Source organism: Bos grunniens, chromosome 18, assembly GCF_055505025.1.
Source record: "Bos grunniens cultivar Pamir isolate PY7600 chromosome 18, Bosgru_T2T1.0, whole genome shotgun sequence".
In the NCBI taxonomy this organism is placed as follows: domain Eukaryota; kingdom Metazoa; phylum Chordata; class Mammalia; order Artiodactyla; family Bovidae; genus Bos; species Bos grunniens.
Window position 1 is genome coordinate 16,935,255 of NC_141182.1, and position 17,163 is coordinate 16,952,417.

The following is a 17,163-nucleotide window of genomic DNA, read 5'->3' on the forward strand; positions in this document are numbered from 1 at the left end:
GGGTCTGTACATGTGACGGGCAGGAAAGGTAGTTAAACACATAACAGGAATAGAGCCTAAAACCGAAATACTGAAGTAACAATTGTAAGCATGTTATCTAGAGACAATGAAGGTAAATAAAATATAATCACTTCAAAGAGGTTAAAGTAGTTGCCTCTGGAAAAAGACATCTAGAGAGGAATATGGCAGGTAGTTTTTCTTTAAAAAAAAAAAGGCCTAGCAGAATATTTCATTTTGAATTATTTTGCATGTAAAACGCTAGACTAAAAGAAAAAGTTCAAAAACTTGATATGAATTGTCACAAACTGCATGCATTACTTAAGACATTACAAATATAAATTTGTTTTCAAAGACTGGCTAAGATCTGCAGAAACATACTTTCCCTACACTGTTGGAAATGTCCACTATGAAAGTTTCTAAGAATATTTGGCAGTTTGTTTCAAAATTTAAAGTTTGTATACTCTGATCCATTAGCTTTTCTTTCAAGAGTCTATCTTATGACTTACACATTGGCAAAGGTGTATATATATGGATGCTTACAGCAACTCTATTTGTAAGAGCAAATAAACTGAAAACTGCTCTAGATGAAGAAAGTGACTAAATGATGATCCATACAATAGAATAGTACGCTGCCTTTTTTTTCTTTTAAATAAACAGACTTATACCTATTAACATATAAGAATCAAATTGTTTAAACAGGTAGAGGGAAAAAAAGCCCACAGAATGTATTACAATCCCATTTATGTTAGAAGAGAAAAAAGAGATAGCTGTCTTTTTATATATGTACGCATGTACATACACACCATGTAATGGGACAGAAAGCGAGAAGGGCATACAAATTGCCAAATGTGGTTTAAAGACTTAAGGAATTAGAAAGGGGGGAAGGGAGATCAAGTTCAGAACCAGAAATCACAAAGCCTAGAGTTGGGACCAAGGAACTACAAATACATACACAAAATATCAAGATGGAAGAATATATAGACTACAGAGTATAAACACAAATTTCATCATTTGGAATTACGCAGTTTAGGGAAGCCCCTCAAACATGTATAGTTACTGACAAGTAGTAATCATTTAGAGGGAAAGTATCTACAATGATTAAGTCAGATCAAAGAAACTGACTTTAAAATGTGTATCTTAAAAGAATGTGTAACACACACAGACTAGAAACTGCACCAAAATGTCCACAATGGTTACACTTTTCAATTACCACATTATGAATGATCATGAGGAAGGTGGGGGTTGCATTTCTGTATATATTTCTCATATGCTCCATAAAACATATATATTACTTTGGGGATTTAAATTTATTGCCTATTTTGTGTCCCCACACGTTACTGCTAGCAAACTGCTAGTGATTTCACACACAAATTTAAACATTAAGAGATCAAGAGTTGATTTTGTCTACTGCTTTTTTTCTTAAAACGCCTCAAATAGATGAATACTTACTTATTGGGAAAAATTATTTAAAAAACAGCCTCTTCACATTTTTAAAACCCTACATATTTCAAATACATGTACATATATTTTAGTTTATATTAAAAAAAACTTAAACTTAGCTCTTTAAAAGTTAATTCTAAAAGACAAAATTTATCTGATCACCTCTCCAAGCAAAATCAAAAGAATGTCTGTAGAAATTAACTCAGAAACTATCTGTATTAACAAAATATCCAAAGCTGTCCCCAACAAAGCTAAATCAGGGACCCTGACACAACAAAAAAACCCCACAACTCAACTTTAGCTGAGCTCAAAAGAGCTAAAAGGTAAAACACAAAGGCAGGAAAAAGCAAGTTTTTAACAATTAGATTATTTCATTTAGTCGAATCAAGAACTGAAGTACAAAAGTTAGTGTACAACACACTTAATTTTGCTGTATCAACCATTACTAGGCTAAGCCTGTCAATTATGACAATAACAACTATAACAAGTACAATCCTTCCTACAAAATTCAAGACTGGTATTAAATTCTTCTCATTTTCGAAGAAAATATTTCTCACTGGTTAATACCAGCTTTATAAATATAGATTCATTCTCCAAAGATTTTTCCTCTATTTCTTTTCTATTTTCACATGCTCCCAACTCCCCTGGTATTCAAAATAAGCAAAAACAAAAGCCACAAGTAAGTTCAACACGACTGGGCAACCTCAAACCTAATAAAAGATCTTTGCCAATATCATTTTGGTCACTGTGGTTCAAACCTGGAGAATAAATTGAACCCTAATGAACTGTATTACCTGTATCTTTCAGCCTAGAGTTCTAGAAGACTTACTCCCCCTCCCCACAAAAATCAAAATAAAAGTAATGGGATACATGGGAGCTGGTCACAATAGTGTGTGAAATGCGTTAAGTTGTATCCTTAAAATCTTGAGCACATTTCTATACGTAGTTATCCTATACGTCTTCAAAAGAGTTTACAGTGTAGGGGAAAAGAAGCAATACTTCAGGTATTCTACAATTTCCTGAGAACAGTAAGCATCAGGTGTCCCAGCTGGTGACATATTACAGAATCTTCTCTCCCGCCCTCCGCTCAGTTTCTCACTCTCTGCTATGCTTCAACCAGCTGTAGTACAGTGATCACTAACCAATTAAACACTCAACTGATGCTTCACTCATACCTCCTTTAGAAAATACAAGAGAAGCCATCAAATGCTGACCTGCCACTTCCTTCCCTCTTAGAATGGAAGAAGTGACCCAGGCCTCTGGGCAGTGTCCTCTCACCCCCTTGGACTTCACACTTGTATTTTCCCTCTCTCCCGCATTCAACTCTTTCTACTGGACCATTCCCTAACACCTGAGCATGCTCTACTATCTCCCATCTGGCTTCTGTGATGTTCCTCTACCTCACTGGTCATTCTGGATGTCTCACAGATACCTTTAAATCCAACATATCAGAACTTCAAGTTTATTTGCTGTCCTTCTGTTTTTTGAGTTTTATTGTTATCTGCGAACCCCCTCCTAGTTCTTTCATTCCTGGTAAATAGCACTATGATTCACAGTTGCTCAAGCCAGAAACCACCTAATTCTTTCCTTCCCTCACCTCTCATATCTAATCCATCAGTAAGCCCTGTTAATTCTGTCCCCAAAATACATTTCGAATCCATCCACTTCTCTTCATATTCACAGCCACCACCACCTTAATCCAGGTCATAATCAACTACTGTGCTTCCTGATCTAAGTAAATGTGTTAGTTGTGCAGTCATGTCCAACTCTTCGCGACCCCATGGACTGCAGCCCACCAGGCTCCCCTGTCCAGGCAAGAATACTGGAGTGGGTTGCCACTTACTTCTTCAGAGGATCTTCCCAACCCAAGGATCGGACCCGGGTCTCCGGCAGTGCAGGCAGATTTCTTTACTGAGCCGCCAGGGAAGCCTGATCAAAGAAATGGCCTTCTATTCTCTAAAGAGCTAGGCATTTGTGCTCAGTCGTGTCTGACTCTTTGCGACCACATGGACTGTAGCCTGCCAGGCTACTCTATCCTTGGAATTTTCCAGGCAAGAATACTGGAGTGGGTTGCCATTTCCATCTCCAGGGAACCTTTCTGACCCAGGGATCTAACCCAGGGATCTAACCCACGTTGTCTTGCAGCTCCTGCATTGGCAGGCGGATTCTTTACCACCTGAGCCACCGGCGAAGCCCCCCCAAAGAACTAAAGCAATCTTACAAGAAGATTGTTACTCTTTTAATTAAAACCTTTTGATAGCTTCTCAGTACCCTTAATATTCACATTCCTTACTTTGACTCTGCAGGATCTGATCCTTGCCTCTCTCTCCCCCTCATCCATTTGATCCAGCAACACTCTCTTTTCTCAGTTCCTGGAACAGTCCATGTTCATTTTTGCCTCAGGGTCTTTACTTCTGCTGCTCCTTCAACCTCATATTCTCCCTTCTCTCCTTCAAAGAACTCCTTATCCTTTTAACATAGCTTAAATAGCAATGCAGGGCTTCCCAGGTGGCTCAGTGGTAAAGAATCCGCCTGCCAATGCAGGAAACACAGATTTGATCCCTGGGAGATCCTGGGGAGATCTCCCAGATCCCTGGGAGAAGGAAATGGCAACCCACTGCACTATTCTTGCCTGCGAAATCCCACGGACAGAGGATCTTGGTGGACTACAATCCATGAGGTCGCAAGAGTTGGACACAACTTAGCAACTAAACAGCAAATATCACCGTTTCTCACAGCAAGACTCCCTCTCACCATTACTCTTTTCTCCTTTATAGTATATATCACAGTTTGTAATTTTACTTTCTTCCCTTACCAGAATGTAAGTAGTAATAGAGAAATTAAGTAACTTATTCAACAACTAATTTTTTTAATTATGTAAGCACTTTCTCTGTTAAGTAATGTGCTTTTAAATGCAACAGTAGGCATTGTCCCTGCTCTTGCAGAGCTTAAGGTCACAAACAATTAGTAACAGATGCTAGACACACATCCAGCTCTGGCTCTTAACCACTTGGCTACACTGCCTCTAGCTGCCAGGACACTGGATCAAGGGGCAGCAATATGCTTAGTAGATGCTCACATGCTAATGGAAACTAAGCCTTAGAGAGGTAAGTTATCTGCCCAAAGGAGCACAGACAGATTATCTAAAGACTTCAGGTACAATCATGAGAAAAGGCACAGAGACATTTAATTAAGTATGGAGAATGTTCAAGAATCAAAAAAGAATCCAGTTTAATCAGGCATGGCAAAGAAGAAATGTTGGAGGATAAGGCTAGAAGAGCATAATAAAACAGTGTGAAGGTATTAGCCATTCAATAAATATCTACTGAGCACCACCTACATGCCAGCAACAGTAATAAACTCTAGACAGGGGTGATCAAGGCAAAGTCCTCATAGAGACTGCAGTTTATATCTGTGACGGCAAAGCAGAAGAGAAAAATTACAGTTCAGTGGAATGTACCTTGTAGTAGGGTCCGGCAGAAAGTGCTATGGGAACACAGAGAGATGACATCCAATTCAAGGTGGGGCGTCCAGGAAGAGCACATCAGTTAAGTGATGTCCAAGCTGAGATTACAGACCTTAGCTGGAAGAGAATATGTGGTGTGCAAAGGCCCTTGCAAGTATTGTAGTTGAAAATGGCAGGAAAGTAACAAAAGCCAGCTTCAGGAGGGACTGTCGACTTACTATCTATATAGTGTCAAGGAACTTGGGACTTTAAACTGAAGGCTTTAAGTCACCTATGTTAGAAAGCTCCCTCAAATGACAGCAGGAAAGCTGAAGGGAGGAGGCAGAGACCAAAAGCAAATAGATACTTAGAAAGTAGAAGAGGACTGAATGCCCATGTGAAAACGAGGGAGAGAAGCAATGCCAGATCTCTGGCAATAACCAGAGAGCAGAAAAATCAGGGCTCTATGACTAACTGATACAGAAGATGAGAGCCTTGGACGGTTGGAAACAAAGCTTTTAGTTCAGGATACATAAATCGGAAGCACCTTGGTACGTGAAAGTGGAAAATTTCAGGGAAAGACACGGTTAAGGAATGAGAAGATAAACCACCAACGGGAGAAAACATTTGCAAAAGATGTATCTGATAAAGGACTGTTAACCAAAATAAAGCCCAACTCTTAAAACTCAACAAGAAAATGAACATGTCAATTAAAAAAATGGGTAAAAGACCTAACAGACACCTCATCAGATATACAGATGGTAAAGGAGCGTATGAAAAGGTGATCCACATCACTTGTCATCAGGGAGATGCAAGTTGAAAACAAAAATAAGATGCTACCACACACCTTTTAGAATGGCAAAATCCAGGACACTGAAAACACCAAATGCTAGCGGGCACTTGGTGCAACAAACTCTCATTCATTGCTGGTGGGAATGCAAAATGGTAGAGCCACTTGAAAGGCAGTCTGGCAGTTTACTACAAAACTAAACGGGGACTTCCCTAGTGTTTCAGTGGCTAAAACCCCCGAGCTCCCAGTGCAGGGGGCCTGAGTTCGATCCCTGGTCAGAGAATTAGATCCCACAGGCTGCAGCTAAGAGTTCGCATGCTGTGACTAAACAGATCCCACGTGGTGCAACTAAGACCCAGCACAGACAAAGAAAGAAACTAAACATTCTTACCATATCCAGCAAATCATGCTCCCTGGTATTTATCTACCCAAAGGAGTTGAAAACTTATGTCCATACAAAAACCTGCACAGAGATGTCGACAGCAGTTTTATTCATAATTCCTAAGACATGGCAGCAACTAAGATGTCTTCTGGTAGGTGAGTAGATAAACTGGTACACTCAATACAGTAATACTCAGCACTAAAAAAGAACCAAGCTATCAAGCTACAAAAAGACATGAAGGAAACTTAAATGCACATGACTAGCAGCCAATGTGAAAGAGGCACATACTGTATGATTCCAGTTACGTAACACTCTGTAAAGGACAAAACTATGGACACAGTAAAAAGATCAGTGCTTGCCAGAGGTTAAGGAAGAGGGAGGATGAACAGGTAGGCCACATAGGATTTTTAGAGCAATGAAACTATTTCTGTGTGATACTATTAACGGTGGATACATATCATTTGTCAAAACTTGTAATACATAACACCAAGAGTGAACCATAATGTAAACCATAACCTTTGAGTGATAAGGTGTAGGTACATCAATTGTAACAAATGTATCACTGTAGTGGAAGATGTTGATAATGGAGGAAGTTATGCATGAGTAGGGCAGAGTATATGGGAAATCTCTGAACTTTCTGTTCAGTTCTGCTGTGAACCTAAAACTGTTCTAAAAAGAAGTCATTAAAAAAAAAAAAAAAAGACCTATGAGCAAGAAAATACATGGGTCTAGGTTTCACAAGCAAAGAAATCTGAGTGTCATAAGAATATATTAATAGAAGTAGTAGGTCAGGAAACAAGTCTGTACTGAGTGTCAGCCACTGAGGATATAGGAATAAAAGACCACAATCCCTGCCCTTTTGCAATAGAAACTCTAGCCATGGAAAACCAAATGACTCAAAATGCATTAGAAAAATCTTTCTTAAAGAAACCGTTAAGGATTTTTTTAGGGAGGAAAAGTTTATACCTAGGTTTTTCTTTAGGGGTGGGTAGGAAGTCTGAGGTTTTCATATACTGATTTTGTTTGTAGTGAGATCTAGAGCAAAAATAACCAAACTTAAAACATTTTATAAGACGTATATGGACATTTCATAATTATAACTGAAGTCTGTAAAACAGATCTAAGCCAAGAAAAACTTCAATCTCTAGAAACCAAGTAAATTGATTCCTTCAAAATACAAAGTTGTTGCTCTGCAAATTTACTGAACTTTGTTTACCCTCCTTATGTAAGACCTGTTTTCTAAACACTGTATAAGCTGAAAATAAAATCCTATTCTCCATATTACGTCACTGTTGCCATAGCTAGATGTTTCCTTTGTAACTTCAATTAATCGTAGCCTAACGTTCTTTTTAATTATAGATATTGCTCTACAACAATTTTGTAAAAATTTCCCAAAGCTTAGAGAGAATACATTACACTAAATTGAATTAAATTTCTGAATTTGTAGCTTGTGTAACATTTATCCCGAAAAGTTCCTCATCTATCATTTAAATTGTACTTCAGCTTAAAATATTATTAAATGTTCAATTACGCTGCAAAGTGTCAAGAGGGGTCATGCAAAGCAATTCTATGAAAGAGTTAAAGAAAATATTTTGGCAAAACCAACTTTAGGATTGCAACTAATTATTCCAGATCACAAATGTCTGTTGTATATTTTAATTCCCAGAACAAAAAAACTACACAATTTGTACACTCCATTTGAGGTCAAAATCTACTTGTCATGAACTTCTAACAGCTAACCAAAATCCTCTCCTCCACAATTTAAGCCAGTATCTCCCAAACAAAATTACCAGATTATTACATTCATCACCACACTACACTCTGCTCTTCAGTAATGTCCAAACGAGACGGTGACACCATAGACACCTAACACTCAGAAACTCACTGTTTCACTTTTCTAAGTTAAGACCTCAAAAGCAAACTGACCCATGAATTTGATTAAGTTTTAGATCACACAAGACTTACCCAGATGTCTTACTACAGAAATTTTCCAAAGCCATCATCTTCAAATGCCTGGACATTTATCATCTAAACCTCTTGTTTTCATTTTTACGAACTAACAAAATGCACTAAAAGAAAACCTTTGCAGTTCCAACATATCCAACATGCCAAAATAATCTCATAAATTTAGTTATTAAACAACAGCCTTGGCAGCAAACATTTACTGAGCACTTACCATGGGCCTGCCACTGCTCTAAACCTTAAGCCCCTCACCTACTATCTCATCAATTCTCCCAACAATCCTATGAGGTAGGTACTGTTATTACCCCTATTTTGCAACTAAAGAAAGAGAGGTTAAGTATCTTGCCCAAGGTCACAAACTGGTGGGGCAGGACTGGAACCAAAGCATGTAGTCTGACTTCAGAGTCCGCGCTCTCAACGTTCAACTGCTGCAAGAGTTAACAATTTACCCTTGACAGCCCCTTATCAAGAAATGGTAAATGTTCAACAGCTAAAAACGGGCAGTCCGGTCCCTGCCCTATATCCGTGCTCACGGCTTCTACGACTTTGACAAATCGGCTACACCATCTGATTTTCCTAACACACAAACTGGACTTCTCTGGATGTCAGAGCAAATTCTCAATCTTTCCAGGAACGGGAAAAGAAAAACCTACGCAACGCTGTGGCCCAGATTATCCACATTCCTAAATAATAAATCTGGGAGCGTCCAGAAAGGCCCAAAACTACCCGACAAACGAAACCCAGGAAAACCAAGGTTTACAATAAAAAGCTGGAGCTTCCCTGGCAAATCGTTCACGCGATCTCCTCTCTAACGACATAAACAAGGGAGGAGGCTGCATTCTTCCCACCGCACAATGAAAGCGCAGGCCGGAGCGGGAAAGAACGCAGCGCAATCGGGGACGACCGCTCCCGGGGTCGGGGGCAGGCAGGGGAGGCCAAGGACGGCTGAGTCGCCCCGTCCTGCCCCCGGGCCGGTGCGGGGAGGGGCCGGAGGGAAGGGCCGGCCACTGCCCGCACTCAGCTGACCTCCGCCATGTTGGCCGCAAACCCCGGGACCCTTCACAACAAAGGCCGGCACCCGGGCGCAGGGAGCGCCGGGCGCCTCCCCCAGCCAGGCCCGCCTCCCAGGCGCGCGGGGGCCGGGCCGGTCGGCGAGGAGGCCCTTCCCCGCCCTCGCCCGGCCGCGAGGGGCCGACCCCCGGCGCGGGCCTGCCGGGCCCCGGGAGCCGGGGGCGGGGGCGAGCCGGCTCGCCTCCGCGGGCAGGGCCGGGCAGGGGAGGGGAGGGGCGGGGGGCGGCGCTCGGCCGGGCCGCCGGGCTCGGGCCGAGACAAAGGCGGCCAAGTCCGGGGGCTGCCCGCACCCCCTCCCGGGCGGCGCGACCCGGCCCGGCCGACCTTCCCGCCCGCCGCCATGACCGGGCCTGGAAGTCCTCCTCCCGCGGAGCCCCTCGCGGCCGGCTCCTCCCTCCAGGCCGGGCCCCACTTACCTGTGGGCGGAGAGCGCGCCTCGGACCCCGGTCCTGGCTCAAACGCGCTCTGTCGCCGCCGCCAACCCCCGCCACCGCGGGCAGCGCCACCGCCGCCTCCTCGTGCCAACACCGACGGGACACTCTGGGCCGCCGCTGCCGCTCGAGAGTGCGCCCCGCAACGGCCGCCCCGGCTCCCCCCTGGCCGCCGCCGCCGCCGCCGTTTCGCGCGTCCTCGAGCCCGCCGCGCGCTCCCGCTAAATACCACACACTGCGGCGGCCGCCATGAGGAGGCGCGGCCCCGCGCGCCGGTGGCCCGGAGGGGGCGGGGCTTCCACGGGCGCGCAGGCGCAGAGGCGCTCGCGCAGCCGGCGGCGACTTTCGCGGGTCGAGGTGCTGGGTATCGAGGGTGGCGGTTGGCGCCCGGGCTCTGCGGGCACAGTTGCTGTGACTGAAGACCTCGCGACCAACAAATACTTGAACATCGCGCTCATGCCCCGCAACCGTCCCCTCCTGGGGAGGAGCAGGGCTTCCCTGCCCCGTCTGGTACCCGGTTTGCGCGCCCCCCGCGGGGCTTTGTTCCGCGGCCCAAGGGGTCGTCCCGCGCGGCGACCCCGCTGTCTACCCATTCCTGTTTTGTTTGCTGTTTTCACACAGCGCCTCCTCCGGCTCTTCGCAACTCCACTCTTTCCCAAAGGAAAAAGAAACGGGCTGCCTTAGCCACCGACCTGGGCCCCCACCCCTAAAGGGGAAGAGGTCCAAGCCCCTTCAGCAAAAGCGGAACGAGTTTCAAAAGCTTATTTTAGCTGAAAAGTGGGTAGTGGCACGCCCTTCCCCGTGTCCTCTTCTGGAAGCTGAATGAGACTCTGGGTTTTCTTTTCCTAAGAAATGAAAGTCATTCAGGGTACTTAAAGTATATACCAAAGCAAAGGCTAGTGTCAGACCTTAAACTGGATTTCCATGTAAGAGCCTCCATAAAAATAGTATTGTGTGAAAACAAAAAGTACTTTTTATATGAGACTTTAGAAAGCACCAGGGAATAGTCTCGCATTGTGTCCAAGTTCCTATCAATAGGAAATCATTTTAGATGGGAAGCTTTTATGCAAGTGCCCCTGAGAACACAAAACTTTCGGCTTGAAAGTGAGAGGCACACAGTTATTAATATCTTTAGGTACTAATGCAAGCTGTTAATTTCCAGCTTCCCCCAACAAATCTGTAGACTGTGTCTGTTGATACTTCTGTTCTCAACCTAGTACCTGCTTTTTGTGGCTACTCTCTTCCTCCAGGACCATTAGCACAGTGTTTCTTGAGGTTGGGAAAGTAAAAAACCACGTGTTCTTAACCGCAAGCTATACTACTAATATGCTGGTCCCCAAAGCCCAAAAGTCACTTGAAGAACTTGGGTGAATTATATAGGCCCCTGCAGTAATTTCTTCAACAATAAATTCTGACAGGTTCTGTTATACATTGCTTGGTCGGGCTTGGAGTTTACTGAGTGAAGACATTTTTTATTCATTCTTCAACACAGTGTTGGGTTCTAGGAGTACAGAGCCACTAGTCCTACATTCATGTAAATATTATCTAGTGGGGAACATAAAACATCAGTCTTACAAATCTATGACTACAACTGAGGAAAATGTTACCAAAAAGGGGGTGGTAGACGGTCCCTGGTGCTAAGAAGGTATGTAACAGGCCAGGTATATAATATGACAGGTGACTAAGTAAAGAACTTAAGGATTAGAAGGAATTAACCAGTTAGAATTGGACATGGAGCAATGGAATGGTTCCAAATTGGGAAAGGAGTATGTCAAGGCTGTATATTGTCACCTTGTTCATTTAACAAGTACATCATACGAAATGCTGGACTGGGTAAAGCACAAGCTGCAATCAAATTGCAATTGCAGGGAGAGATTTCAATAACCTCAGATATGCAGATAACACCACCCTTATGGCAGAAAGCAAAGAGGAACTGAAGAGCCTCTTGATGAAAGTGAAAGAGGAGAGTGAAAAAGATGGCTTAAAACTCAACATTCAAAATACGAAGATCATGGCATCCACTCCCAACACTTCATGGCAAATAGATGGGGAAACAGTGACAGACTTCATTTTCTTGGGCTCCAAAATCACTGCAGATGGTGACTGCAGCCATGAAATTAAAAGACACTTGCTCCTTGGAAGAAAAGCTATGACAAACCTAGACAGCAGAGACATTAACTTTACTGACAAAGGTCCGTGTTACGGTTTTTCTAGTAGTCATGTATGGATGTGAGAATTGGACCATAAAGAAAGCTGAGCACTGAAGCATTGATGCTTTTGAACTGTGGTGTTGGAGAAGACTCTTAAGAGTCCCTTGGACTGCAAGGAGATCAAATCAGTCAATCCTAAAGGAAATCAGTCCTGAATATTCATTGGAAGGACTGATCCTGAAGCTGGAACTCCAATACTTTGGCCACCTGATGCAAAGAACGGACTCATTGGAAAAGACCCTGATGCTAGGAAAGATTGAAGGTGGGAGGAGAAGGGGATAACGAGGATGAGACAGTTGGATGGCATCACTGACTCGATGGATACGAGTTTGAGCAAGCTCTGGGAGTTGGTGATGGACTGGGAAGCCTGACTGCAGTCCATGGGGTCGCAAAGAGTCAGACATGATGGCTGAGTGACTGAACTGAACTGAACCAGTTGGGGGTTGGGGGTTGGGGGTGACTTACTGGAAAGTGCAGGACTTGAAAAAGATGAAAGGCATTTCAGGTGAAAGTGAGTTAGTTGCTCAGTCGTGTCCGATTTTGCCACCCATGGACTGTATGTAGCTCACTAGGCTCCTCTGTCCATGGAATTCTCCAGGCAAGAATACTGAAGTAGGTAGCCATTTCCTTCTTCAGGGAATCTTCCCAACCCAGGAATTGAACTTGGTCTCCTGCATTGCAAGCAGGTTCTTCACTATCTGAGCCACCAGTGAAGCCCTATTTCAGAAGAAAACCTTGCCCAATTCCTAGAATGGAAAACAACTCCACTGCAAATTTTTTTCTGGGGGGTAAGAGAAGGAACTGGGGGCACAAGTTACAGGTAAGTGGTATAAACAGTGATGCTGAAAAAGTCAATGAAATTCAGAGACTGCTGGGTTTTGTGGGCCAAGGTGCCCAAATTATGTAATGGACAGCACTTCTCAAGCTAGTGAGGCCAAGAAAGGATTCATTCACTCGGGAATAAACTTGGAACTGAGCCTCAGCTAAAAGATAGAAGGAGGAAAATGAAAAATCCTTCCAAACTGAGGTCAGATATGGAAGGGACAATCACAAAAGGAAAATGTGTGTCTAAGTCACAGTGTGACGGGGAGGTAGAGTTTGGCTAAAACTGGCCAAAATGAGCAAAGGGTGACCAGAGAAAACACTTGGGTCCAGGCAAGAAATAAAGGCCTGAACCAAAGAGCTAGCAACAGACATGTTGAGAGTCTTGGAGAGACAATTGGATCTAGAGAGCAATCAGGTGGATTTAGGGAGGGTAGGATGTGGAGATCAAAGAGCTGAGGCTGGTGATAATGACAAAAATATAGTAGGAAGAGTTTTTGTTGTTATTTAGTCACTAAGTTGTGTCTGACTCTCTTGTGACCTGATAGACTGTACTAGTGACCATCTTAAGCATCTACTCTGTTTCAGTCACATGCATTACCTCATTATCCCTCACAAAAACTCCATAAAGCAATACCATTAGCATCCCCATTTGATATATGAGGCAACCCAGGCATGAAGAGGTCAAATAACTTGCCTAAGGTCACAGAGCTACTAAGTGGCAGAGGCAGGATTCAAACCCCAAGCCCTTCTTCCATGCTCTGCTCTAAAGCCTATCCTGAGATTTTTAGCTTGGTAAATGGTGATGGACAGGGAGGAAACAAAGAAAAATAAATTCTTGTTTTGGAGGTCTTAGGTTTGAAGTACCTGGGGAATGTGCAGAAAGAAGCTGGAAATAGAAGCCCAGGACTTAGGAAGGAGGTTGTGGGTCATTCCCCACAGGCCTGGCCCTGCCTCACCCCACCCTATCTTAGCCCACCCCTGTTTAGGGTGGAGCAGAGATGTGTGTTCTAGCAGATTTTCTGGAGTCATAGAGAACAGAGCCTAGTAGGGGAATTAATGAGGAAAACCCAGGTTTTTTTTTTTTTTTTCACCAGTCATTTTGAGGTTTGTCAATTTCAATTCAATTAAGGCAAAACTGGACATTACAAGATGGAATATGGTACATACTTTTAAGATAGAATTCAATAAACTAAAAAAGATAAGTATGAATGAAACACTATTCAGCCATAAAAAAGAAATAATGTCATTGTAGCAACATGGATGGACTGTAAGCCTACCAGGCTCCTCCGTCCATGGGATTTTCCAGGGAAGAGTACTGGAGTGGGGTGCCATTTCCTTCTCCAGGGGATCTTCCCGACCTAGGGATCGAACCCCGATCTCCTGCATTTGGCAGGTGCTTTACCCTCTGAGCCACCAGGGCTCAGCAACATGGATGGCCCTAGAGATTATCATGGTAAGCCAAGAAAGAAAGAAAGAAAATACCATATGATATCACTTAAGTGTGGAATCTGAAATATGACGCAAATGAACTTATCAAGGAAACAGACTCACAGACATAGAAAACAGACTTGTGGTTGCCAAGGGGGAGGGATGGATTGGGAGTTTGGAATTAGCAAGTACAAACTATTACATATAGAATGGATAAACAACAAAGTCCTATTTTTAGCACAGAGAACTATATCCAACATCCTATAATAAACCATAATGGAAAATAATATGAAAAAGTATATATATATATATATATATATATTGAATCACTTTGCGATACAGCAAAAATTAACACAACATTGTAAATCAACTATACTTCAATAAAATGAATTTTTAAAAGATGAAATGAGGAAGGCTTCCCAAATGACCCACAGGTAAGGAATCAGCTGGCCAATGCAGGAGATGCAAGAGACACGAGCTCAATCCCTGGGTCAGGAAGATCCCCTGGAGTAGGAAATGGCACCCCACTCCAGTAATCTTGCCTGGGAAGTTCCATGGACAGAGGAGCCTGGCAAGCAACAGCCCAAGGGGCTGCGCAGAGTCATACATGACTGAGTGACTGAGCAAACATGGAATGATGTAAGCCAGTGGGACACAATTCTCTCTACCTTTGCAAAAGCTACCTCTTTATAAAGAGAGCTGAGAGCATTGGTCTCAAAGAAAACCTGGTATTTTCTTAGAAGGGAGAGCAGAGAGACTCCCAGATTCCCTCAGTTTTTAAACTTTACCTTCCTCTCCCATTGAGATTTGATTTGTGTCTCATCAGAGTCTGAAGAACGTTCTACCTTTCTTTAATTTTTAGAGTTAGACATGAAACAAACATATGGTACATACAAATGTGTAGATAGGCTTACCATATAGTGACATCACAGCTTACCAGAGTTAGGGTTTAAACTCTGCCCATTAAAAAAAAAGTAAGTATAATCAAAATTATCCTTGAAAATCCTTTGAATTGCTCATAAGTTACAGTGCATATTGTTTTGTGGCAATCAAAATTCCAAACATCATGCTTTGCCAAAATCAAATTTTGGCCCCTCGTATCCCTGTCCCTTCTCCCTGTTAGACCATTAATCAACAGCATTTTGCCCATCCAAAAATGACACTAATACCTTTGGCCCCATGCTGGAGTACCTTATAAATCTGTGGATTCTTTTAACCTGCAGGAGTGCCCAGTACAAAGTGTTGCCTGAAGACGCCACAACTCACTCACGAAGTGTCAGAAGCAACTTCTGTTTCTGGAATTCTTGAACTTCATTTTCTTGGCTAGGTTGGTACCTGCTCTCCTATAGAAAAGTTGAAACTACTGCTTCCTTCTCTCCCTTCCCTTTTATACAAAACTAGCTCATGAGAATAATTTCATCCCCACTAATTTCATCTAGATTCGGGAGGGGCTTAATCTGGTTTAGTTCATTCCTACTGAGGGTATGAATGGCTGACAGATATGGGTGGGACATGAACGCGCTATTAAAGTTTTAAACATTGGAAGGAAATTAGCTCCACTGTGAAGTAACTACACATCCTTTTCTCAATAGGGAGTCAACTCTGCTTCCATGACAGTTAATCTAAAGAAAAGCATTTCTATAAATTCTAAAGCCAACCCAAATAGTCCTCTACTTGATGGGATTTCAGGATGAGTGCCAAATATTTTCAGGCCAGATGGGGAAAATATTTCAGCCTACCTAGTCCCCTTGAATCACATCAAATGGCAATTTCCTCTGCTCCAAAGGAATGTAAAGTGCTAATCCTGTAGGTGACCCATAATAAAGACTTTAGTGATAGGAAATGATGTGACTTTCTTCTTTGCTAATCATGAATAAAGCAGACACTGATCATAGTATCTAGATTTGGGGATCTTATATAAATTCACAGTAACTTGACATTTAATATAGGTCTGAGACCAACTTATTGACATCTTCTCAAAAAGAACTATTCTTTCCATGATGTCTGGTGAGATTTTACCAAGAGATGAAGTAGGAGCAAGTGGAATAAGTAGAAAGTGTTCTGACTGACTGCATTAGTCCATGATTTTTAATAACTGAATCATGTTCAAAATTGGATATCATTATTTCTTTCACATGGAAATTTGCCAAAAATCCATACATATACATATTCTTTCTCCCACATTCTCTTGTATGACTGTTTTAAACTGTTCTATGGATTAAGAGCACTCAGGCGCACCTGTGTAAATCTTTGGCACACCAATGTTCTTAAGAAATATCAATTCAAATTTTATAATAATAATATATATATTTTCTAGTTTCTGCTTTTTTGGAGACACCACTCAACTGGCAGGATCTTAGTTCCCTGACCAGGGATCCAATCCAGGCCCCTGGCAGTGCAAGCGCCGAGTCCTAACCACCAGATGGCCAGGGAATTCCTCTGCTGCTGCTGCTAAGTCGCTTCAGTAGTGTCCGACTCTGTGCAACCCCATAGACGGCAGCCCACCAGGCTTCCCCGTCCCTGGGATTCTCCAGGCAAGAACACTGGAGTGGGTTGCAATTTCCTTCTCCAATGCATGAAAGTGAAGAGTGAAAGTGAAGTCGCTCAGTTGTGTCCGACTCAGCGACCCCCATGGACTGCAGCCTACCAGGCTCCTCCGTACATGGGATTTTCCAGGCAAGAGTACTGGAGTGGGGTGCCATCGCCTTCTCCAGGGAAGTCCTCAGTTATACGAAATTCCCAACTCATTATTGCCCCTCCAATACAACAATACAATGCAACAGTACCTTTCCAGATGCTCCCCCGAGAGCTCAAAGCCTTAGCCTCAACTTAGCATCACCTTCTCCTCTCCCAGTCACCAGTCATTTTTCCAAAGTACAAATCCTGCCTTTGTTAAGTCCCTTTCCTGCTCCTGCTCTAACTGATAGCTTTCTGTATGGGCCTCTGAAATCCACAAGTTTTTGGAAGGTCTGTTTCTCAAACTCCTCCTCCATCAAGCCTCTACTAGTTCACTGACTCACTTGATGAATGTGCTAGTGCTATTCAAGGCACACTGGCTGCCCTCCATACAGTCAAAGCAACTTGTCTTTTGCACGATTACATGTGATTCCAGATAACACCATAAAAATTGGCAAAACCAGTTAAGACAATACACTTCATTTCTAAGTGTCTAATGTCAA

General features: G+C 43.0%; 2 protein-coding genes across 5 annotated transcripts in view; one reads left to right on the top strand and one right to left on the bottom strand.

Moving 5' to 3' along the window:
• Positions 1–15,315, bottom strand: part of SIAH1 (siah E3 ubiquitin protein ligase 1) — a 32,429-nt gene extending 17,114 nt beyond the window's left edge. The window contains exons 1-2 of one of the 4 annotated variants that reach the window (XM_086349474.1): positions 5,733–6,760; positions 4,901–5,023 (exon numbers count right to left, since the gene is read on the bottom strand). In XM_086349474.1, the coding sequence (XP_086205600.1) occupies positions 4,901–4,985 (85 nt within the window). In that variant the 5' untranslated portion in view covers positions 4,986–5,023; positions 5,733–6,760. Of the gene's footprint in view, positions 1–4,900; positions 5,024–5,732; positions 6,761–9,506; positions 9,643–15,153 lie in introns of those variants that run through there. The other 3 variants (XM_086349476.1, XM_086349477.1, XM_086349478.1) reach the window with 3 other exon arrangements.
• LOC147353165 (uncharacterized) lies at positions 7,035–10,950 on the top strand. The gene has a single exon (XM_086349479.1). It carries the CDS (start codon positions 9,053–9,055, stop codon positions 9,938–9,940), a length of 888 nt encoding a protein of 295 aa, XP_086205605.1. The 5' UTR covers positions 7,035–9,052; the 3' UTR covers positions 9,941–10,950.
• Positions 15,316–17,163: the final 1,848 nt, after the last annotated feature.

Excerpts from the sequence above, each read along its gene's own strand:
- LOC147353165 (XM_086349479.1), top strand. The coding sequence starts at position 9,053 with ATGTTGGCCGCAAACCCCGGGACCCTTCACAACAAAGGCCGGCACCCG.